Source organism: Lepidochelys kempii, chromosome 2 (assembly GCF_965140285.1).
Source record: "Lepidochelys kempii isolate rLepKem1 chromosome 2, rLepKem1.hap1, whole genome shotgun sequence".
Classification (NCBI taxonomy): domain Eukaryota; kingdom Metazoa; phylum Chordata; order Testudines; family Cheloniidae; genus Lepidochelys; species Lepidochelys kempii.
This window is the reverse complement of record NC_136381.1, coordinates 510,827-534,960: the sequence shown is the minus strand read 5'-3', so window position 1 is coordinate 534,960 and position 24,134 is coordinate 510,827. Positions and strand designations below refer to the sequence as shown.

The following is a 24,134-nucleotide window of genomic DNA, read 5'->3' as shown; positions in this document are numbered from 1 at the left end:
CCAACCCCCTGCTCAAAGCAGGACCAATTCCCAGTTAAATCATCCCAGCCAGGGCTTTGTCAAGCCTGACCTTAAAAACCTCTAAGGAAGGAGATTCTACCACCTCCCTAGGTAACGCATTCCAGTGTTTCACCACCCTCTTAGTGAAAAAGTTTTTCCTAATATCCAATCTAAACCTCCCCTACTGCAACTTGAGACCATTACTCCTCGTTCTGTCATCTGCTACCATTGAGAACAGTCTAGAGCCATCCTCTTTGGAACCCCCTTTCAGGTAGTTGAAAGCAGCTATCAAATCCCCCCTCAGTCTTCTCTTCTGCAGGCTAAACAATCCCAGCTCCCTCAGCCTCTCCTCATAACTCATGTGTTCCAGTCCCCTAATCATTTTTGTTGCCCTTCGCTGGACTCTCTCCAATTTATCCACATCCTTCTTGAAGTGTGGGGCCCAAAACTGGACACAGTACTCCAGATGAGGCCTCACCAATGTCGAATAGAGGGGAACGATCACGTCCCTCGATCTGCTCGCTATGCCCCTACTTATACATCCCAAAATGCCATTGGCCTTCTTGGCAACAAGGGCACACTGCTGACTCATATCCAGCTTCTCGTCCACTGTCACCCCTAGGTCCTTTTCCGCAGAACTGCTGCCTAGCCATTCGGTCCCTAGTCTGTAGCTGTGCATTGGGTTCTTCCGTCCTAAGTGCAGGACCCTGCACTTATCCTTATTGAACCTCATCAGATTTCTTTTGGCCCAATCCTCCAATTGGTCTAGGTCCCTCTGTATCCTATCCCTCCCCTCCAGCGTATCTACCACTCCTCCCAGTTTAGTATCATCCGCAAATTTGCTGAGAGTGCAATCCACACCATCCTCCAGATCATTTATGAAGATATTGAACAAAAGCGGCCCCAGGACCGACCCTTGGGGCACTCCACTTGATACCGGCTGCCAACTAGACATGGAGCCATTGATCACTACCCGTTGAGCCCGACAATCTAGCCAGCTTTCTACCCACCTTATAGTGCATTCATCCAGCCCATACTTCCTTAACTTGCTGACAAGAATACTGTGGGAGACCGTGTCAAAAGCTTTGCTAAAGTCAAGAAACAATACATCCACTGCTTTCCCTTCATCCACAGAACCAGTAATCTCATCATAAAAGGCGATTAGATTAGTCAGGCATGACCTTCCCTTGGTGAATCCATGCTGGCTGTTCCTGATCACTTTCCTCTCATGCAAGTGCTTCAGGATTGATTCTTTGAGGACCTGCTCCATGATTTTTCCAGGGACTGAGGTGAGGCTGACTGGCCTGTAGTTCTCAGGATCCTCCTTCTTCCCTTTTTTAAAGATTGGCACTACATTAGCCTTTTTCCAGTCATCCGGGACTTCCCCGGTTCGCCACGAGTTTTCAAAGATAATGGCCAATGGCTCTGCAATCACAGCCGCCAATTCCTTCAGCACTCTCGGATGCAACTCATCCGGCCCCATGGACTTGTGCACGTCCAGCTTTTCTAAATAGTCCCTAACCGCCTCTATCTCCACAGAGGGCTGGCCATCTCTTCCGCATTTTGTGATGCCCAGCGCAGCAGTCTGGGAGCTGACCTTGTTAGTGAAAACAGAGGCAAAAAAAGCATTGAGTACATTAGCTTTTTCCACATCCTCTGTCACTAGGTTGCCTCCCTCATTCAGTAAGGGGCCCACACATTCCTTGGCTTTCTTCTTGTTGCCAACATACCTGAAGAAACCCTTCTTGTTACTCTTGACATCTCTGGCTAGCTGCAGCTCCAGGTGCGATTTGGCCCTCCTGATAGCATTCCTACATGCCCGAGCAATATTTTTATACTCTTCCCTGGTCATATGTCCAACCTTCCACTTCTTGTAAGCTTCTTGTAAGCTATGTTTAAGATCCGCTAGGATTTCACCATTAAGCCAAGCTGGTCGCCTGCCATATTTACTATTCTTTCGACTCATTGGGATGGTTTGTCCCTGTAACCTCAACAGGGATTCCTTGAAATACAGCCAGCTCTCCTGGACTCCTTTCCCCTTCAAGTTAGTCCCCCAGGGGATCCTGGCCATCCGTTCCCTGAGGGAGTCGAAGTCTGCTTTCCTGAAGTCCAGGGTCCGTATCCTGCTGCTTACCTTTCTTCCCTGCATCAGGATCCTGAACTCAACCAACTCATGGTCACTGCCTCCCAGATTCCCATCCACTTTTGCTTCCCCCACTAATTCTACCCGGTTTGTGAGCAGCAGGTCAAGAAAAGCGCCCCCCTAATTGGCTCCTCTAGCACTTGCACCAGGAAATTGTCCCCTACGCTTTCCAAAAACTTCCTGGATTGTCTATGCACCGCTGTATTGCTCTCCCAGCAGATATCAGGAAAATTAAAGTCACCCATGAGAATCAGGGCATGCGATCTAGTAGCTTCCGTGAGCTGCCGGAAGAAAGCCTCATCTACCTCATCCCCCTGGTCCGGTGGTCTATAGCAGACTCCCACCACTACATCACTCTTGTTGCACACACTTCTAAACTTAATCCAGAGACACTCAGGTTTTTCTGCAGTTTCGTACCGGAGCTCTGAGCAGTCATACTGCTCCCTTACATACACTGCTACTCCCCCACCTTTTCTGCCCTGCCTGTCCTTCCTGAACAGTTTATAACCATCCATGACAGTACTCCAGTCATGTGAGTTATCCCACCAAGTCTCTGTTATTCCAATCACGTCATAGTTCCTTGACATCACCAGGACCTCCAGTTCTCCCTGCTTGTTTCCAAGGCTTTGTGCATTTGTATATAAGCACTTGAGATAACCTGTTGATCGCCCCTCATTCCCAGTATGAGGCAGGAGCCCTCCCCTCACAGACATTCCTGCCTGTGCTTCCTCCCGGTATCCCGCTTTCCCACTTACCTCAGGGCTTTGGTCTCCTTCCCCCGGTGAACCTAGTTTAAAGCCCTCCTCACTAGGTTAGCCAGCCTGCTGGCAAAGATGCTCTTCCCTCTCTTCGTAAGATGGAGCCCGTCTCTGCCCAGCACTCCTCCTTCATGGAACACCATCCCATGGTCAAAGTAAACTGGCCACTAGGAAATTTAGATTAGAAATTAGACGAAGGTTTCTAACCATCAGAGGAGTGAAGTTTTGGAATAGCCTTCCGAGGGAAGTAGTGGGGGCAAAAGATCTATCTTGCTTTAAGATTAAACTCGATAAGTTTATGGAGGAGATGGTATGATGGGATAACATGGTTTTGGTAATTAAATATTCATGGTAAATAGGCCCAATGGCCTGTGATGGGTTTTTAGATGGGGTAAGATCCAAGTTACCCGGGAAAGAATTTTCTGTAGTATCTGGCTGATGAATCTTGCCCATATGCTCAGGGTTTAGCTGATCGCCATATTTGGGGTCGGGAAGGAATTTTCCTCCAGGGCAGATTGGAAGGCCCTGGAGGTTTTTCGCCTTCCTCTGTAGCATGGGGCATGGGTCACTTGCTGGAGGATTCTCTGCTCCTTGAGGTCTTCAAACTACAATTTGAGGACTTCAATAGCACAGATATAGGTGTGAGGTCTTTTTTAGGAGTGGTGGGTGAAGTTCTGTGGCCTGCATTGTGCAGGAGGTCAGACTAGATGATCATAATGGTCCCTTCTGACCTAAATATCTATGAATCTATGAAAAACCAAAGCCTTCTCTCCGACACCACCTGCGTAGCCATTCGTTGACTTCCACGATTCGACACTCCCTACCTAGGCCTTTTCCTTCCACGGGGAGGATGGACGAGAACACCACTTGCGCCTCCAACTCCTTTATCCTTCTTCCTAGAGCCACATAGTCCGCAGTGATCCGCTCAAGGTCATTCTTAGCAGTATCATTGGTGCCCACGTGGAGAAGCAGGAAGGGGTAGCGATCCGAGGGCTTGATGAGTCTCGGCAGTCTCTCCGTCACATCGCGAATCTTAGCCCCTGGCAAGCAGCAGACTTCTCGGTTTTCCCGGTCAGGGCGGCAGATAGATGACTCAGTCCCCCGGAGGAGAGAGTCCCCGACCACCACCACCCGCCTTCTCCTCTTGGGAGTGGTGGTCGTGGAACCCCCAACCTCAGGACATCGCATCTCATGCCTTCCAACCAGCGGCTCTTATGGATCTTGGGTAGCAGATAGAATACCCCAGGTCGGGGTTCCGGGGGTGTGTCTGTGCGGATTTGTTCTTGTGCTTTTTCAGGGAGTTTCTTGAGCAGATGGTGTAGTTTCTTTTGATAACCCTCAGTGGGATCAGAGGGTAATGGCTTGTAGAAAGTGGTGTTGGAGAGCTGCCTAGCAGCCTCTTGTTCATATTCTGACCTATTCATGATGACGACAGCACCTCCTTTGTCAGCCTTTTTGATTATGATGTCAGAGTTGTTTCTGAGGCTGTGGATGGCATTGTGTTCTGCATGGCTGAGGTTATGGGGCAAGTGATGCTGCTTTTCCACAATTTAAGCCCATGCACATCGGCAGAAGTACTCTATGTAGAAATCCAGTCTGTTGTTTCGACCTTCAGGAGGAGTCCATCCAGAATCCTTCAAAAACAGACTCCAAGGAGATGTTGCCGGCACCTAGTGCCGAGAGGCTGAACAACAGCTTGAGTTAGTTTGTTACCCGGTGTGCTATATTTAATAATTATAACGGGGTGGAGAAGCAGAAAAGTTTATTTGAAGCTTTAAAAAGGTACAGGGAGATTTGAATTTTAAATTTTGTATTATAGAGCAGGAAGTTATACAGGCTTTTATATATATATTTTTTTAGCATATTTATTTAATAGCAAGCTGCTTTAAGTATTCATATAGCCAGCCAATTTAGTTTTTAGCTAGTTTTTTGATTTTTTGTATTATTTGTTAAACTATACATAAAGCTGCTTTATTTAGCATTGTTTTTTTATATTTTTTTTGTTTGGCCTTGCTTAGTTTTAGGCAGTCTGACTCTGCAACATACTGTTGCAGATTTTCAGCATAACTGCTGTGTGTGCCTCCAGGCGGGGGGGCCAAGGACACTTGGGCCTAGCACGCAGAGCTGCTGCGAGTGCCTCCAGGCAGGAGGGGGCGGGGGGCAAGGACACCGGGGTCTAGTGCGAGGGGGCTTCATCGACACTTGTGGTTTTCCATCCCCTCGAGTTACCTAGTGGCCATGCCCCAGTGTTCCCAACAACTCCCCCCTTTGAGAACACTTAACAGCCTTGGCTCTGAGTTTTTTTACTTGGGCTTGCTATATTGGAGATGTTAACTTGACGGCAAGTTACATTTTTAAATCCCTTTTTTTGTGGTAAGATTATTTGTAAGTGTTTTTATAAAAGGGGAGGAACCATTACATTTACATTGCTGGCCTTTTTTGTTGGTTTTTATTTAATACCTATTAGCTTACTGTGTAATAACTGCTGAATTGGAATTAATTTGCAAACTGGATACAATTAACTTAGGCTTGAATAAAGACTGGGAGTGGATGTGTCATTACACAAAGTAAAACTATTTCCCCATGTTTATTCCCCTTCCACCCCCCCCCCCGATCACTCTTGTTACAGTCTGTATGGTAACACCCATTGTCTCATGTTCTCTGTGTATATAAAATCTCCCCACTATATTTTCCACTGTATGCATCCGATGAAGTGAGCTGTAGCTCACAAAAGCTTATGCTCAAATAATAAGGTTCCACAAGTACTCCTTTTCTTTTTGTGGATACAGACTAACGCGGCTGCTACTCTGAAACCAGTTTTCTTTTCACACACTTTCCCCACCGTGCCAAGGAGTTATGGGTGAGCGCTCCCCACCCCCCTGCGTGCTGAGGAGTTGTGGGCAAGCACTCCTCCCGCCATCATGGGCAGGCACTCCCCATATTCCCGCCGTTCTGCTGTCACACATGAGCCCCTCCCCCCCGCCATGCCGAGGAGTCATGCATGTATGTTCTCTCCAAGAAAACATGTGCAATCCCTCTCCCTGCCCACTCCCTGCCCCAGGAATGGCATGCAATCACTCTCTTTTCCCATTCTCTCCAAGGAATTGCCTGAGTGCTGTCCTTTCCCAACCCCCGACAAACCTCTCTTGTGCTCATGCTCCGTTCCCTTCCCCCCTGCATAAACACATGGGCACCCGCTTTCCCTCCTGCGTGCGTGCAGTGTCCTCTCTTCCTTGCACTGACCCTCACACTCCCTTCCCTCCCCCGACTCCCTGCGCATTCTTCTTGTCCCCCTACCCATTCTCAGCCCTCTTGTTCCTTCCAGGTGAGCTCCTCTGGGGCTGCTGCCAGGGATGGCCGGCTGAAGGTGGGGCTGCGGATTCTGGAGGTGAATCACCAGAGCCTGCTGGGAATGACGCACACAGAGGCAGTGCAGATCCTACGCAGTGTGGGTGACAAGCTCCTTGTGCTTGTGTGTGATGGGTTTGACCCCAAAGCCGCAGCTGCCATTGAGGTGAGAGCCTGGGGAGGGAAGGGGGGGGGTAAGGCCAGCGCCAGGAGGAGCCCTGTGGCGGACAGGTTCCTTCATAAAAACACTGTCTTCATGTATGTATGGAGTGACCCTCACAACTGCCACAAAGTGACACCCCACCCCAGGCTGACACCTACAGTGCAGTGAGTCCTTATGTTGGCACCCTCAGAGGGCAGAGATAAGGTGTCTGGGGTGCTGTGTGGGGAATGTTGCCTGAAGCGAGCATTTCTTGTGTTTCTACACTTCCATGTCAAATTTTTGAAATCACGCCTTCCAGAAGGGCACGAAGAGCAGAAAGCCCTGCTAGGCAGCAGCAACCCTGAACCCATCGGAACCCACTTCTCATGAGTGGTGCAGCGCAGGCAGGGCTGGAGTGGGATTTGAAGCAGGACAGGGTAGGGACCTTACACACCAGTTTGGGGAAGGTGTTCTGTGGTTACAGGACAGCATGAATGAAGATCCACATCTGTGAGAGAAGCTGGCAACAGTCAGTGAGGGCTGCATTGCTCGTGAAGTTGAGGAGTCAGGGACAATATGATTCAAGGCAAGAGTAGACAAGTATGGAGGGACAGCGGTGAAGGTGATATGTGGGAGCCAGGGGAGGGATTCATCAAGGGTGTGAGGTGGTCAGAGCAACAGGCAAAGAAGATGATTTTATCAGCTGAGTTTTGTAAGGACCGGAGAGGGGTGGTGGATGTGAAGGAGGCTGCAGTGATGAAGATTGGAGTATTCGCTTCATGGACAGGAAGAGAGGGTTGGATCTCAGAGATGTTTTGGTGGACAAAGGGGAAAGATTTGATCTTGGCCCGACCATGAGGAGCTAGAGAGAGGGCAGAACCAAAGCTGCCCCCACTTCGCAGGCCTGAGTATCAGGGAGGCTGGTGGCACTGTGCACAGTGGCAGTGAAGGTGTGGAGAGGGAAGATCTGGGAGGGAAGATCAGGAACTCCTGTTGGGCCATGTTGAGACATCCAGGAGGAGATATGAGATGGGCTGAAAGCAGATGGAGAGAGACCAATGGAGAGGCAGACTTATGAATCATCACTTCCCACCTAATCTTGGAGTCAGAACAGTTGTAACAACCAGCACTGGTCTCCACGGATGGGGCCTTTCCTCCCAAGTGACTGAGTGACATGGGGAATGGGCCAAGAGTGAAAAAGGCACATGAATTGATTGGGATGGAAGAGAGGGGAGAGCTGCACTGACAGTACCATGGCAATGGCATACATGAGCAGACAGGGCCGCAAAGACACCACTACTACACCAGGAGGCTAGATCATTGCCCTGCTTGCAATCGATTTGGGTCTGGTGTATCAGGGGAAGGTGAATTTGGTGTTTAAGTGGCTCAGCAAAGCCAGGGTTAGCACCAGGGAAGCAGTGACTTACAGCCTCCTCTGGATCTTTGGAGTCTCAACCCTCTACGTGTTTTTCAAACAGTAAGAGATAAAGGCTTTTGGCCAGGCAGCACCATCTGGAATCAGCAATAAGAACTGTCCCAGACACGTTCCCAGAGCTGCAGTTGGTCTCTCTCCCAGACCATGCCTGGCCAGGACAATGGAGAAGATACAGAACAAAGCATGCTGACAATGGCTGCCCTCACTGGCCACAGAATCTGTGAGGGTCTGACCCAGTCCAGATGCAGACTACACCCTAAGGAATGCTGCCTCCGGCAGAGATCTTCTGACATACGTGCCAGTAGCCACCCAAACCTCAGCCCGCTGGATCTGAGGTCCCTAGAATCCTGTCACTGACATGCTTCTGCTTTCCAGGAAGAAATCAATCAGTTCCACATGTCCTGCAAGCACATTCAGCAGTTACTACAAAACAGCTAATCTGTGGGCCTTGAAAAGCACATTTCTCTCTATCTAGGCACTTTGATTGGCTCCATTGTCATAGTTTGTCTGCATCTCACAGATCTGTCCTGACACCCTTAGAGATGGAGAGCTGAGACATGAAGTCAGGGGAGTGACCTGCCCAAGGTGACACAGAGTGTGGTAGACCTGGAGAGTGAACCCAGGCTTTCTGCTTCCCAGTACAGGGCCTTATCCATTAGGCCATCCTTCCTTGTGGCTAGTATAAGTGTGATTATCTGTAAAAAGCCTCAGGCATTTGCTAGCCACTGACACATGATGAGATTCTGAGGATAGCATCATTGATAAAGCCCCCTTTCAGCCATTTGATCGGTACCTGGAGCCTGAACTGTGTTCCCCCAACACAGACAAGAGCTATGTTCCAGCTGCTGAAGTGAGCAGTGCTGTATTTTTTCATGGTCAAGGTCTGAGTCTGGAAAAAGGAGTTTTACCTACGGTGCCTCAGTACTGCACTTTCCATTGGGATGAGGTGGTACTCAGAACCAACCCAGCATTCATTCCTAGGGTAACCCTCTCTGACAGAGCACAAGAGAGGCTTCTTCTTCATGCATTCCACTTAGGTGTGGACACACCCTGCGCACCGCAGCCAAACAGTTTTGCTCTCCAGGATGCCTCATGGCCATATCCCTTCCCCTGACTATATGAGGTGGCGTCCCTCAGTTCCTTCTTACCACACTTGCCTTCTCTGCAGAGCCTACAGAGTCATCCCGTCTCGGCCCGTCAGCCCTGGAAAAGGATCTGGCTCTGGCTCAGTTGATGGCCTTGTCTTTGTCTCCAGGTGATTCCCATGCTGCTGGGCTTTTCCTCCCCTTCACTATCACGGGGTTTCAAAGTGTACCAAGTTCTTTTGCAATGCTTAGCTGCTTCCTTAGGTATCCAAGAAGAGTTCTTGCAGAACACCCACAAATTAGTGGATATCCTGCAACTGTCTGCCCCTGGGAGAGTCACCCTCCCTATTAAGGATATGCTCCTTGGACCTGGTAAAGCCATCCGAAGCATACTGGCTTCAGTACCATCTAAGTGGCTAAGTGCATGGAAAAGTGCTACTTCCTTCCTGTGCAGGTATTTGAGGGCTTTTGCTCCCATCCAGCCCCAAATTCTCTGGTTGTAACCACGGTGAACAGAGCCCGGCAGGGCAGGGTTAAGGCCATCCCCAAGGATAGAGACTCTAAATGATCGGACGTCCTGGGCAGGAAGATTTATACCTCATCTGCCTTACAGATGCTAATTGTTAATTAGCAAGACTTGCTGTCCAACTACGATTTTATGAACTGGACATCTATGTCGAAATTCGTAGACCATCTGCCTGAGGCTTTGCAAGAGTAATTTCGGGCATTTGTCACCAAAGGCTGCTTAGTGGCTAAGGCATCCTTGCAGTCCACCCGAGACGTTGTGGACACCTTGGCCAGGCTGATGGCCTACGTGGTCACCATTAGCCGGGCTTCCTGGCTGCAGAATTCTCAAGTATTGTCCCCAGTGTCCAGCAAGCCTTTGAGGATTTGCCCTTTGGCCTACTGCTGTTCTCAGACAAGACAGTTGAGATGCTGCACTTCAAGGACTCCAGGGCTATCCTGCAGGTGCACCACTGTGGTATTCAAGAGCAACACCAGCAGCCGTATTATCCCCAGCACCTGTTTGGCCGGCCCTCCCCTCTTCCAAGACAACGGGGCTACCCCATAAAGGGGAAGAGATCCCACAGGATGAAGCAGTTGGGCTTGGGATTTGGCTAGTCCACATGCCCTCCCCTGGTGCCCTCCAATTGCTCATTTTGACTCCTTGGTCCAGAGCACTGTTCCAATCGTTGCTCCTCTCTCCCTGTTCCCCCTCTTTGGGGTCACAATGCTTGAGGCTCCATCACCAACAGCTGATTCCTAAGCACCATCAGATCAGGCTATGACATCCTGTTTCTCTCCACAGCTTCTCCCCACCCTCCATCCCTGTCTCTCTTCAGGGACTCCTCTCATGAGATACTGCTCCTTGAGGAAGTCTGCTCTCTGCTGGCTCTGGGAGCATCCAAGGAACTTCCGCCAGAACACCAGGGTCATGGCTTCTACTTCCAGTACTTTCTGGTGCCCAAAGCCACAGGAGGGGTAAGACCCATCCTCAACCTTCGTGGCCTCAGCAAATATATCAGGTGCATGAGATTCCGAATAGTCACTCTATTGACTGTCCTCACTGCGTTGTCTCAGAATGACTGGTTTGCTGCTCTGGCCATTCAGGATGCCTCCTTTCACCACAGACAGTTCCTTCAATTTGTCGTGACGGAGCACCATTTTCTGTATACAGCCCTCCCATTCAGCCTTCTGCCCTCTGGGTTTTTAACCAAATGCATGGTGGTTGTCATGGCATATCTCAGGAAGAAAGGAATTCACACAATCCTGCATATGGATGACTGGTTACTGAAGGGCAGATCAAGAGAGGAACTTCTTGCTCATGTTGGCACCACACTGCACTTGCTCGACTGTCTTGGTCTCAGGTTAAACACCGCAAAGGGAATGTTGGCTCCCACTCAAAAAATTGAGTTCTTTGGGGCCTGTAGTGGTGTCGCAGTCGTCCCTACCCATCCTGGTTTGGAGGGAGGCCACACTGCCTCACTGCGTTGCTGGGATCACAGCCTAGCGTCAGGGGAATTAGCATGTAGTGTCTTGGCTTTCATAACAGGGTGGAATCCCAAATAGTCAATAGGCCCTCAGTCAGTCTGTTGACTCTGGCCCTCGGGCGGGGCTGAGCTAATGAGCAGTCTGTAGGCTCAGGCCTGTAATTGGGCAGGAGAGAGATCACTTGATCATTACCTGTTAGGTTCACTCCCTCTGGGGCACCTGGCATTGGCCACGGTCAGCAGACAGAATACTGGGCTGGATGGACTTTTGGTCTGACCCAGTATGGCCATTCTTATGTTCTAACCCTTAGGCAGGGGAGAGCTAACGAGCAGTCTATAAGCTCTAACCCTTAGGCAGGGGAAAGCTAACAAGCATGCTGTTGTCCTGGCTGTGGCAGGCGACAAACACAGGCTTCGTAGCCTATGGTGGGGAGGCTGCCACCCCAAGGGTGGGGTGGCAGAGGTAGGGGGATGCAGATCCACCTGTCTCCACTATGTCCCAGCCCAGGGCCCTAACAGTGGCCAGGTGTCCCGCCTCTGGGTCAGCGGGGATCCTTCCGCAACACACTGACTGGCTGTTAAGCCACAACACCACCAAACTGAAGTCTGGTTTCTCTGGGCTACTTCCTACCTTAGTCGTCTCTTTTCCAAGTTGAAAAGTCTAATTAATCTCTCCTCATCTGGCAACGGTTTCATACCCCTAATAATTTTTGTTGCCCTTTTCTGAACCTTTTCCAATTCCAATATATCTTTTTTGAGATGGGGCGACCACATCTGCATGCAGTATTCAAGATGTGGGCATACCATGGATTTATATAGAGGCAATATGATATTTTCTGTCTTATTATGTGTCCCTTTCTTAATGATTCCCAACATCCTGTTAGCATTTTTGACTGCCACTGCACATTGAATGGATGTTTTCAGAGAACTATCCACAATGACTCCAAGATCTCTTTCTTGAGTGGTAACAGCTAATTTAGACCCCATCATTTTGTACGTAGAGTTGGGATTATGTTTTATATTGTGCATTACTTTGCATTTATCAACATTGAATTTCATCTGTCATTTTGTTGCCCAGTCACTTAGTTTTGAGAGATCCTTTTTTTAGCTCTTCGCAATCTGCCTGGGACTTAAGAGAACTTTGGTGAGGGACCTCGTCAAAGGCTTTCTGAAAATCTAAATACACTGGATCCCCCTTGTCCACATGCTTGTTGACCCTGTCAAAGAATTCTAGTAGATTGGTGAGGCATGATTTCTCTTTACGAAAACTATGTTGACTCTTCCCCAACAAATTATGTTCATCAATGTGTCTGACAATTTTGTTCTTTACTATAGTTTCAACCAGTTTGCCCAGTACTAAAGTCAAGCTTACCACCCTGTAATTGCCCAGATCACCTCTGGAGCCCTTTTTAAAAATTGGCGTCATGTTAGCTATCCTCCAGTCATTTGGTACAGAAGCTGATTTGAATGACAAGTTACAGACTACAGTTAGTATTTCTGCAATTTCACATTTGAGTTCCTTCAGAACTCTTGGGTGAATCCCATCTGGTCCCGGTGACTTATTACTGTTTAGTTTATCAATTTGTTCCAAAACCTCCTCTAAGGACACCTCAATCTGGGACAGTTCCTCAGATTTGCCACCTAAAAAGAATGGCATTTCAGGCCCTCTGCAATGCATTTCATACTTTTTGGGACCATATCAGAGGCTTAGTGGTTCACATACTTACGGACAATACCACCGCAATGTATTATGTGAACAATCAAGGAGTAGCGCACTCCAGGCTACTCTGCTGAGAGGCATGCATCTGATGAAGTGAGCTGTAGCTCACGAAAGCTTATGCTGAAATAAATTGGTTAGTCTCTAAGGTGCCACAAGTACTCCTTTTCTTTTTGCGAATACGGACTAACACGGCTGCTCCTCTGAAACCAATCAGATTATGGGAATTCTGCCTTGAAGAGAACATTATTGAGAGCTGTTCACTTGTCCATAATCCAGAATCATCTCAGCAGGAATTTTTCCTTGAGTCGCAAGTAGTCCCTGAAGACAAGTGTCCTCTGGCTTATCTTCACAGCTTGGGGCATCCTGAAGATTGACCTATTTGCTACAAGGGACAACAGGAAATGTCATTGTTCTGCTATCGAGGGGGCCTCACTCCAGGCTCTTTGTCTGACGCTTTCCACGTCTGCTGGCAGTCGACTCTCCTGTATGCTTTTCTCCCAATCATCCGAGAAGTCATCCTCAGCTGAAGGCAGAGTCTCATTCTCAGGCAGTGCTGGTTCTCGGCCTTTTCACACTATCTATTCAGCCTCCAATACCACTTCCTCTCCATCCCAATTTAATCACGGCTGTACCTTGCATCCCGTGCTCAGCTCCCTGCGACTCATGGCATGGCTTCTGCACGGCTGAATAAGGAGGAAGTTCGGCGGCTGTCCTGGCAGTCCTGCTCAACAGTAGAAAGCCCACTACCAAAATGGCCTGTTCAGCTAAATGGAAGCAGTTTTCAGTGTGATCTTTAGCCTGTGGAATTCAACTGACAGTGGCTTTTATGTAGGACATCTGAGAGTACCTGCTGCTCCTTCAGTCGTTGGGGCTTGCACTTAGTTCATTGAAAGTGCATCTGGTTTTCACCCCCTGTTCAGCGAAGATCAGTCTTCTCCAGTGCCATGATAATAAGATTCTTAAAAGGGCTCCTTCATCCACATCTTCTTCTGATCTGAGAGCCAGTTTCTCTGTGAGATTTTAACACGGGCGTAGCAGCTTTGATGGGACCTCTGTTCAAGCCCATATCTTGTCCCTTTCCACTTTTGTATCAAAAACTGAATTCCTGGTAGAGATAACATCCACAAGAAGAGTCTGTGAGTTGCAGGCTCTGATGTGAACCCATCTTGAGTTCCCCAGCGGTGAATACACAGTTCTCCAGAGACAAAGTGACTTTATGACCACACCCAAAATTGTTGTTTAAAGTGGTTTCTCAGTTTCATTTGAACCAGGAGGTATATTTACCTGTGTTCTTCCCTGAATCACATCCATCTCTGGAGGAGCAGTGTCTCCATCCATTAGATGTCAGGCCACGTCTAGCCTTCTATCTGGACAGGACTAAACGGTTTTGTGCTTCACTTTGCCTGTTTGTGTCGTATACAGATCACATAAAGGATCAGGCAGTCTCTTCACAGATGATCTCTAAATGGAAAACATCCTGCATCAAGACAGCATGTGAAATGGCTTTGGCTATGCCTCCTCAGTGGGTGTGAGCTCGTTCTACAAAAGCACAAGCGATGTCCATAGCTTTCCTCAGTGAGGTTTTCATACTGGACATTTGCAGGGCTGCTGTGTGGTCATCCATACCTACATTCATGAACCATTATGCCATCACTGCATCATCCAGGGCAGATGCAAGCTTTGATAGGATGGTCCTGCGATTCTTGCTTACATAGACTCCGAGCTCCGCCTCTTGGGGGTGTACTGCTTGAGCGTCACCTAAGTGTAATACACAGCTGCATCTACTGAAAGAAGAAGAAATGGTTACTTCTTGTAACTATGGTTCTTCGCATTGTGATGCAGATGTGTATTCCCTGACCCACCCTCCAGCCCCTCTGCATCAGAGTCTCATCTTGGTGTTTGGTGCAAAGCAATTGAGGGTCAGGCCGTCGCCTCATATGGTTAGGGGAGGGGCTACAGCCATGAGATGCAAGCAAAATTCTCCAGCTCCAGCACTGGCCATGCACACACCTAAGTGGAAATACATAGAAACATAGAATATCAGGGTTGGAAGGGACCCCAGAAGGTCATCTAGTCCAACCCCCTGCTCGAAGCAGGACCAATTCCCAGTTAAATCATCCCAGCCAGGGCTTTGTCAAGCCTGACCTTAAAAACCTCTAAGGAAGGAGATTCTACCACCTCCCTAGGTAATGCATTCCAGTGTTTCACCACCCTCATAGTGAAAAAGTTTTTCCTAATATCCAATCTAAACCTCCCCCACTGCAACTTGAGACCATTACTCCTCGTTCTGTCATCTGCTACCATTGAGAACAGTCTAGAGCCATCCTCTTTGGAACCCCCTTTCAGGTAGTTGAAAGCAGCTATCAAATCCCCCCTCATTCTTCTCTTCTGCAGGCTAAACAATCCCAGTTCCCTCAGCCTCTCCTCATAACTCACGTGTTCCAGTCCCCTAATCATTTTTGTTGCCCTTCGCTGGACTCTCTCCAATTTATCCACATCCTTCTTGTAGTGTGGGGCCCAAAACTGGACACAGTACTCCAGATGAGGCCTCACCAATGTCGAATAGAGGGGAACGATCACGTCCCTCGATCTGTCTGCATCACATCTTGAAGAACCACAGTTACAGGAAGTAACCATTTCTGTTGCTGCCATCCTGTCCCAATCCCAAAATCATGTGGCACGGCATAACTGTTGGAAGAGTAATCAGAATATACCTGCCCAGGACAGAGACCTGCAAGAAGTCAGTGCCCAGCCTGGTGTTTCACTCCTCAGCAGTTCGGGGGGAAAGCTATCAACGACAATGATGGAAGGTGTCAGTCAGGGCTGGTAACTTCATGGGCAGAAAGGGCAGTGTGAGGAAATCTGGCCTCAGAGTGCACATTCTCCCAGCGCTGCCCAGTTGTCACAATGCCCTTGGCAGGTGCAGGGGAGGGCTGCAGTGAGCGCACTCACAGTCGTCCTTACACAGCCATGGGCCTGCACTCTGCAGAGTTACTGAATGGCTCTTGCTCCCCCAAGCCTGGCCCTCCCTGGTACACACATCCCCAGCACAGACTGCTGGGCGTGCAGGGCCTAGAGGAGACATCGCCACAGGAGATGCACTCTGAGGTCTTTGGCATCCAGTGCCAGTTGGCTGCAAATCACACTGCTAGAGAGTTTAGGAGAACTCCCCTTTTCTCCCGCCCAACGTCAACAGGTGGAACATTCCAACGCTGCTGGCTGAGTGGTGCGGCCCAGCTGCTGGTACAATAATGTTGCTACTCTCCTGTCACTCAGTTCCTTTGTCACTGCTGACAGCTGAGGAGCTGTCTCTGGGGAACCCTCCCTGCCTTGAGGGGCCAGGGACAGTCAGCACCCCTCCCCCTGCCCTACGATGCGCATGGGATGGTCAGAGCCCCTCTCCCCCAAGCTTGCCAGAGTCCCCTCCCCTGCCACTTGGGGTCAGGACTAGTCAGAGCCTCCTCCCCCTGCTTAACGAAGGGCCAGGGCCAGTCATAGAATCATAGAAGATCATGGTTGGAAGAGACCTCCGGAGGTCACCTAGTACAACCCCCTGCTCAAAGCAGGACCAACACCAATTAAATCATCCCAGCCAGGGCTTTGTCAAGCCTGACCTTAAAAACTTCTAAGGAAGGAGATTCCACCACCTCCCTAGGTAACGCATTCCAGTGCTTCACCACCCTCCTAGTGAAAAAGTTTTTTCAACCTAAACCTCCCCCACAGCAACTTGAGACCATTGCTTCCTGTTCTGTCATCTGCTACCACTGAGAACAGCCGAGCTCCATCCTCTTTGGAACCCCCTTTCAGGTAGTTGAAGCCTGCTATCAAATCCCCCCTCACTCTTCTCTTCTGTAGACTAAATAACCTCAGTTCCCTCAGCCTCTCCTTGTAAGTCATGTGCTCCAGCCCTCTAATCATTTTCATTGCCCTCCGCTGGACTCTCTCCAACAGGTGTGGCCAACCAGAGCCTGAGAAGGAGCCAGAATTTACCAGTGAATTTACCAATGAATGCCCTTGTGCACATGGGTGAGGTGGTCTCGGTGCCCTAGGGGATGGGAAGGGTCTCAAGAGGTACATGACTGTGGTCTGTTGGGCGGGATCATCTCTGTGCTCTGAGTACCCAGGGGGCAGGTGGGGGTCTCTGTGTTCTAAGGCACTGGGTGTTCCTGACATGTGATGTTACCTTCTTTTTTGTAGATGTCCCCAGGAATCATTGCCAACCCCTTTGCCGCTGGCATTGGCCGCAAGAACAGCCTGGAAAGCATCTCCTCCATTGACCGTGACCTGACCCCAGAGGAGCTGGAGATCCTACAAAAGGTGGGTGCTGTAACTACCTTCAGGAGAATGGGATAGGGCAGAATGGTCTCTGAAGCTCTGCAGTGTTTTGCGTTGGCCTATGGAGCCTGCGCCATGGTAGAAGATTTCACTCCTCCCCATAGCTCCGGTGCACCTGCTGTTTCCATAAGACTGGAAGAGTGGTAATGCTTCTCCCAGAAGTGCTCAGGGATGTGACTCTCATATCTTCTCCTTTGGGGGTGATGGTGCTGCCCCTAGAGCAGGGGTCATTTTAGGGTCTGGCCCTCTTATCTTTCCCTTTGTTCCCAGGAGATGGAGATGGTGAGGGAGGCGACTCAGTGGGAGAGAGAAGAAATGGAGAAAGTGGTGAGAGCATTTTCACACTCACATTCTGACCTTGACAATATCTTGACCAAGGTGGTGAGTTCTGAGGGAAATGCCGCAGAATTGCCCTAACCAGAGCACTACTTCCCACAGGAAGCTCTGGGTCCTCTCCTCACCTCTGGGGTATTAGCTCTCTCTGCTCACCAATATCCCCAGCTCTCCGGACCCTCTTTTTTCGTCTTCCCATACCTCTTTTCCCTTGCTTCATTGAGACTATTCCAGCATCTGTAACATGGTTTCATGCTGCTCTTCACTATACTTGTGCCTCAATCACAAGGCAGGCCTCCACGGTAAGAGCAGAAGCCTCTGTTCCCTGGATTAGATGGGAGCTCCAAGATGATCAGTTCTCTCCAAACAGCACCATTAACTGCATACAGCTAGTAAAGTCAAAGATGGGAACACACAACTCATATTTGTCCATATTTTAAGGAGACACAACTGCAGGTCCTGGTACAAGATGCTGCATCTCAATCCAAACATTCCTTTACCTATCTAAGTGCAAAGTAATGCACACTGGAAAAAATAATCCCAACTATACATACAAAATGATGGCATCTAAATTAGCTATTATTGCTCAAGAAAGAGATCTTGGAATCATTGTGGATAGATGTCTGAAAACATCTGCTCAATGTGCAGCAGCAGTCAGGAGCAATTAGGAAAGGGATAGATAATAAGACAAAAAATGCCATAATGTCACTATATAAATCCATGGTATGCTCACACCTCAAATACTGCATGCAGTTCTGGTCATCCCATTTCAAAAAAAGATACATTAGAATTGGAAAAAGGTACAGAGAAGGGCAACAAAAATGATTAGTAAGGCTGCGTTTGTCACAGAGGTCACAGAATCCATGACTTCCAGAGAACTCTGTGATATTTTCTGCTTTGGCCCCCGGGGCTACAGGACTGGAGCTGGCAGCCAGAGGGGCCCCAGCAGTTCCAGCAAGGCCTCCTCAGGGTTCCAGCGACAGGCGACAGCCTCCTCAGGGTTCCAGCGACAGGCGACAGCCTTGCATGCGTGGGGGGAGGGGAACCCCACAGCTTCCAGCCACCATGGTAGCAGGAAAAACCATGGAGCTGCAGCAGCAAAAGTCAGAGACAGGTCACGGATACCGTGAATTTTTGTTTATTGCCTGTGACCTGTTCGTGAGTTTTACTAAAAATAACCATGACAAAATCTTCGCCTTAATGATGCGGGGGATGGAACAGCTTCCACATGAGGAGCAATTAAAAAGACAGGGACTGTTCAGAGAGACGAGTGGGGCGGAGACGAGGGAGGTCGATCAAATCATGACTGGGGTGGATAAGGACATGTGATTTACCCCTTCACACAACACAAGAACCAGGGGTGTCAGGATCCCACCACAGGCAATCAGGACCAATGGTCAAAGCAGGGGCAAACCTGAGGCAGGGAGGAGTGTAGGAGTGCGTAGTCAGATTCCAGGCCAGGATCGATACCAAGGGTCTGATTTCAGTGTCCATGTCAGAAGGCAAAGTCCAAATCAAGCTGCAGTTGAAACCAGGAGTTCAGGAGCAAGAAATGATTATGACAGCTACAGTAATATCACACTCATGCCTGAACACTTCCTGGAATGCACTTTAGGATTATATAGGGCAGGCAGCCAATCAGAAGCCATGGGCTGCTGCCTGTCAGACCCCTTAAGGCGGGACTTCCCATGGTCTGTGTCCACAACAGGTCATGGGCATTGGAGCACAGGCTGGTTACGGCTTCTGCTAGGTGGCAGCATGAAGATTCCCACTGCCTGGCAGATCTGAAGGCCCAGGATTCTAGACCCACGGGCCTTACGAGGGATCACCAATTAAATTAATAGGCAGCAGATTTAAAGCAAACATAAGGAAGTACTTCTTCACACAACGCAGTCAACCTGTGGAATTCATTGCTGTGGGATGTTGTGAAAGCCAAACATATAACTGGGTTCAAAAGAGAACTAGATAAGTTCATGAAGGATAGGTCCATCAGTGGCTATTAGCCAAAGTGATCAGGGATGTAGTCCCCTGCCCTGGGCGTTCCTAAATCTCGGACTGCCAGAAGCTGGGCCTGGACAACAGGGGAAGGATCACTTGATAATTGCCCTGTTCTGTTTGTTCCCTCTGAAGTGTCTGGCACCGGCCGCTGTCAGAAGACAGGATATGGGGCTAGATGGACCATTGGGTCTGACCCAATATGGCCATTATCGTCTTATTTATGCGTATTTGTATTACTGCCAATCACTGTGATAGCTGACCATCTGCCATATAAAATAGATTGGCAAAAATCAAGATTCTTATGGACTTTGTGTACTTCTGTGATACTCCTCCCTTTTGAAATGATACAAAGCTCTGCATGGGGTAGGTCTTTTGTTTTTTGTTTTTTAAGGGATAGGGTTTAAAAAGAATGGCGGATGCTATGAATATCAGTCTGGTTATGGTGGGGGGAGAAAATAATCAATCTTGGCAGTTTGCATATGAGGTCTCTAATGTAGTTGAGACTTGATCCATTAATTGCTTTGAAGATTTGGACCAAAATCTTAAACTGATAAGGGAAGCAGATTATGAGGGTCTGGACAACAGGCTTTTGAGCCCAGGAATCTTTAGCATTTTTGTTCACTTTGGGGATTTTAGGCATGTGGTGGGGATTTAGGCATTTATAACCATTTATTCTCTCAGTTTGGTGCCCTTCCCATGCAGGATGGGGCATGGTCACTTGCTCGGTTAAGCTAGAGTAAATGGTGGATTCTCTGTAACTTGAAGTCTTTAAATCATGATTTGAGGCCGTCAGTAACTCAGGGTGCATTACAGGAGTGAGGTTCTGGGGCCTGCGATGTGCAAGAGGTCAGACTCGATGATCACTGTGACGGGTGTGGGATCGTTGTTCCCCCTTAACTCTCCAGCCTGGGCTGTCTCTCACAATGCTTTTCTAGTGATACGATGCAAACCCCTCCGGGTGCTGTAATCACTCAGCACAACCACCTATGGACCCCCACACCCAGCTACATTGCATGAATGCTCCCAAAGCCGCTCGTGAATCACACACAGAAAGACATCAGCCCAATTCCCCCAGCTCCCAGCCTTGTACCTCACGAATGTACTGTCTTGCACTGCTCAAGATGAGTAATGCAAGTTTTTTATTTGGTTCACCACTTCATCAATGGAAAGTGGATATACACCAGCCTCCGTAAACCTGAGCAGATTTATAGACTATCAGGGTTGGAAGGGACCTCAGGAGGTCATCTAGTCCAACCCCCTGCTCAAAGCAGGACATATCAAACACTTCAGGCAAACTCACTGGTAAAGATAAACAGGAAAACAAGTTTAGTGACTCCAAAAGATAGATTATGAGTGATAGGCAAAAAGTCAGAGTTAGTTACCAAAATAAGATAAAATATAAGTACGCAGTCTAAACTCTCAACCCTATTAGGCTGGGAAACAACTAGATCAGAGGTGGGCAAACTACGGCCCGCAAGCTACATCCGGCCTGTAGGACTGTCCTGCCCAGCCCCTGAGCTCCTGGCCCAGGAGACTGTCCCCACTCCCTCACAGCCGGCCGCCGCGCAGCGCAATGCTCTGGGCGGTGGGGCTGCAGAGCCCGGCCTGACCCGGTGCTCTGTGCTGTGCAGCGCGGCTGCCTCTCCTGATGCAGCCATGCTGCCAGCCACCGGTGCTCCAGGCAGTGCGGAAAGGGGGCGGGGGGGAACATGGGTTGAATGGGGGCAGGGGTCCCAGGGGGGCAGTCAGGAAGGAGAGGAGGGGTTGGATGGGGTGGGGGGGGCAGTTAGGGGCGAGGGGTCTGGGGGCGGTCAGGGAGAAGGGCTGGTTGGATGGGGCAGGTGTCCCGGAGGGGGGCAGTCAGGAAGGAGAGGGGGGTTTGGATGTGGCAGCAGGGGGGTCTGGGAGTGGTCGGGGACTGAGAGTAGGGGGGTGGGGTGGATGGGGCAAGGGTCTCCGGGGGGCCATCAGGGAACAGAGGGGGTTGGATGGGGCAGGAGTCCCGGGGGGAGCCGGCAGGGGGCGGGCCATGCCTGGCTGTTTGGGGAGGCACAGCCTACCCTAACCAACCCTCTATACAATTTCAGAAACTCAGCCCAAAAAGTTTGCCCGCCCTGATCTAGATTAAGCAGTTTTTCTCACCCCACTGGATAGTGAAGTTCATAGTACACAGGTTTCGCCCTTGAAACCTGGACCAGTCTTCTCTGTTGGAGTCGTCAGTCTTCTGAGTGTCTTTGTTACTTGCAGCATAGGTGGGGGCAGGAGAAAGGCCAAGCGTGGCGCCCCTGTTTCTGTTTTATACCCTTAGTCCATGTGCTTGGAGAACACAAGTCCAGACATGTCTGGTGGGTATTGCTGAGTCACCAGGCAAGGTTGAGCAATTCCCCTGGTGTGGCCTTATGCAAGTGAGTCATTGAATTGTAACTCCCTTGCCGGACAACAGTTGGTGAAATTTGTTCAGCACCCACCAGGGTGTTGGTTACCTCCCTTATCATTGTCTCTGGGGAGCTAGTATCTGGGTGCTTCCCAAACCCACGGCATATTTTAGTGAAAACCATACAACACAATTATTATAATTTTATATGCATTAATGATACACTCATTAGGTAGAACAGTGGGTTTCAGCAGAACATAACCTTTCCCACAATACTTCACATGGTATGCTTTATATGAAATATCACAATTATACACAAATGACTAATATGGGGGTTACAGGGTGCTTCCCCAAGGTATACAGTGTCACAATCACGATGGTCCCTTCTGGCCTTAAAGTCTATGACTTTGATTGACTGCAGAGAAGCAAAGTTTTAAAGAAGACTTGAATAAAAAGGGAGGATGGGGGTTCCCTTGTATTAGGGGCTCCCTAGCATTTCCTTACTGCTTCTTGGCAGGCCTACAGCTTAGTCAGAGCCATATCAACTCCTGCAGCCAGCTCTTGACCTGTCCCTATCCTGAGACCTGCAGGGCAGCCACATGGTGTCAGGACATTCACATAGTTTTTCAGTGTCATAGAGTCCACGCCATTGACTCTTCAGCCATAGTGCGTGTAGCAGATCGAGCACTCACCAGCATGGTGCCTCCTGCTGGTCTTCTGGGAATTAGCTCTTTCCAGCCTCGAAGAGCCTCCTGCCAGCCAGTGTCTCTCCTGCCTCAGGCCCCCCCCATATTCCTCCCAGACCCCAGTGCCCTTTACCTGAGGGTCCTGCCCACCACAGTACCCCCACACTCTGGGTCTCCCCTCCCAGGGGAACCCCAAACCCTCTATGCCCACCTTGCCTCAGTGGCTACTGCCAGTCATCCTCTAACCCTCTTTCCTTGGGGCAAACTGCAGTCTTTGATGGCCACTCATCACTGACAAAGGGATTGGACCTACTGCCTTTGCCTCTCCCCGGGCTACACCTCTTCAGCCCCGGTACCTGCTTAGGCCTTAAACAAGCCCTCAGCCTGGGGAGTTGTCAGGCTGGAGCTCCCCAGCTCCTCTTGCCCTTCCCCAGCACAGCTCTGCCCCGGGTACCCTGTACTCCCAGGCAGCCAGGTCCTTCCCACTCCTTAGCCCTTATATCAGAGCCAGCTGTGGCCTGGTTGGGGGTGGCCACAGCTGTGGCCTGGTTGGGGGTGGCCACAGCTGTGGCCTGGTTGGGGGTGGCCACAGCTGTGGCCTGGTTGGGGGTGGCCACAGCTGTGGCCGCTTTCCCAGTCAGCCTACCTTTTTCCCCAGGAGCCAGGTAACTGCCCCTCTACAGCAGGTTTGGTGTGGGGCTATGCATGATGCTTGTACCCCTTGTGAGTTTGTTTAGGTGTCATTTACCGTCAGGTACATCCTCCCTGACAGAGCTACATCTTTCTTCTGAAGTGTTCCCTTTATTACTCTTTGGAGACTCCCCTGGATCCATCCTTGGAACTGCAGGGTCTGCAAGTGGAGATCTGCTAGAAGGGATGTGTGTTTGTTCTCAGAAGAGATTTTCATTTTAATAGTTCTGCAGCCATCTGCCAGCCCCATGGGGCTGGAAGCGTCATTTCCCTCTAGTGTGTGTTTCATCTTTCACGGAGATATGAAATTGGAGTGTGTCATTGTTGTTCCGGAGCAAGCCTGGTTTGTGACTCTGCCTGCTGGAGACCAATGACATTACAGTTTCAGCAAGAGCAATCTTTGTCAGTCTCAAGTGAGGGCCCGTCCTGACCTGCCCCTTCCTACGCACACACCTTATTCAATACCAGTGCCTCTGGGTTGCTAGTACAGCCTTTTTAACCCTCTAATCTTCTCAGGGCACTCACCTCTGAATACCAGGTGATTGTGGCTGTTTTACTGAGCTCTGTTTCTAGGGCCCAGCAGCCCTTTTCAGAACCCTTCTGTTTACTATGCCTCCAACTTCTGGGTTTGACAAAACACTAAGTTTCATTTAGTCTGAGTAAACAGAACATAAACCTGATAATAGCACTCAGTAACCTTTCTGCTTCTGACTCCAAGAGGGATAGCCTAATCCTATTAGAGCCCAGCAATGTTTCTCCTCATGACCACAGTCTAGGTCTCCAACTCTCTCTATGATCCTTCTCCCCCTTCTCACAGGAGCCAACAAATTCAACCCCCCAAAGTTCTGAATGAGCAATCTGAGTGGAACGTCCATCCAGGAGTCCAAGTCTGTTTCTCCATGCACCCAGTGGCATGTGTTCTTTTTCATCTTGTCCCACAACATACCCCATTGTACAGTTTCACTTAACATTTATCCTATGACAGCATCTCATATCCAAAATTTTTGAGGTCAGTGTAGTTCCTTTTCCCCAGGACCATGTGGATCTACTGTAATGAGAAAAAGCCCTTCAGAGACGAATGACACTACAGAATGGC

General features: G+C 49.5%; 1 protein-coding gene across 29 annotated transcripts in view; it reads left to right on the top strand.

Moving 5' to 3' along the window:
* The window catches only part of SCRIB (scribble planar cell polarity protein), a 239,190-nt gene that overhangs the window by 99,926 nt on the left and 115,130 nt on the right, over positions 1 to 24,134 (top strand). For 27 of the 29 annotated variants that reach the window (XR_013635276.1, XM_078851362.1, XM_078851360.1 and 24 more), the window contains 3 exons: positions 6,227 to 6,415; positions 16,820 to 16,939; positions 17,228 to 17,284. Coding sequence is in view for 28 of the 29 variants with exons in the window: in XM_078851362.1 (XP_078707488.1) it covers positions 6,227 to 6,415; positions 16,820 to 16,939; positions 17,228 to 17,284 (366 nt within the window). In the remaining variant the exon portion in view is untranslated. The remainder of the gene's footprint in view (positions 1 to 6,226; positions 6,416 to 16,819; positions 16,940 to 17,227; positions 17,285 to 24,134) is intronic. The other 2 variants (XM_078851365.1, XM_078851361.1) reach the window with 1 other exon arrangement.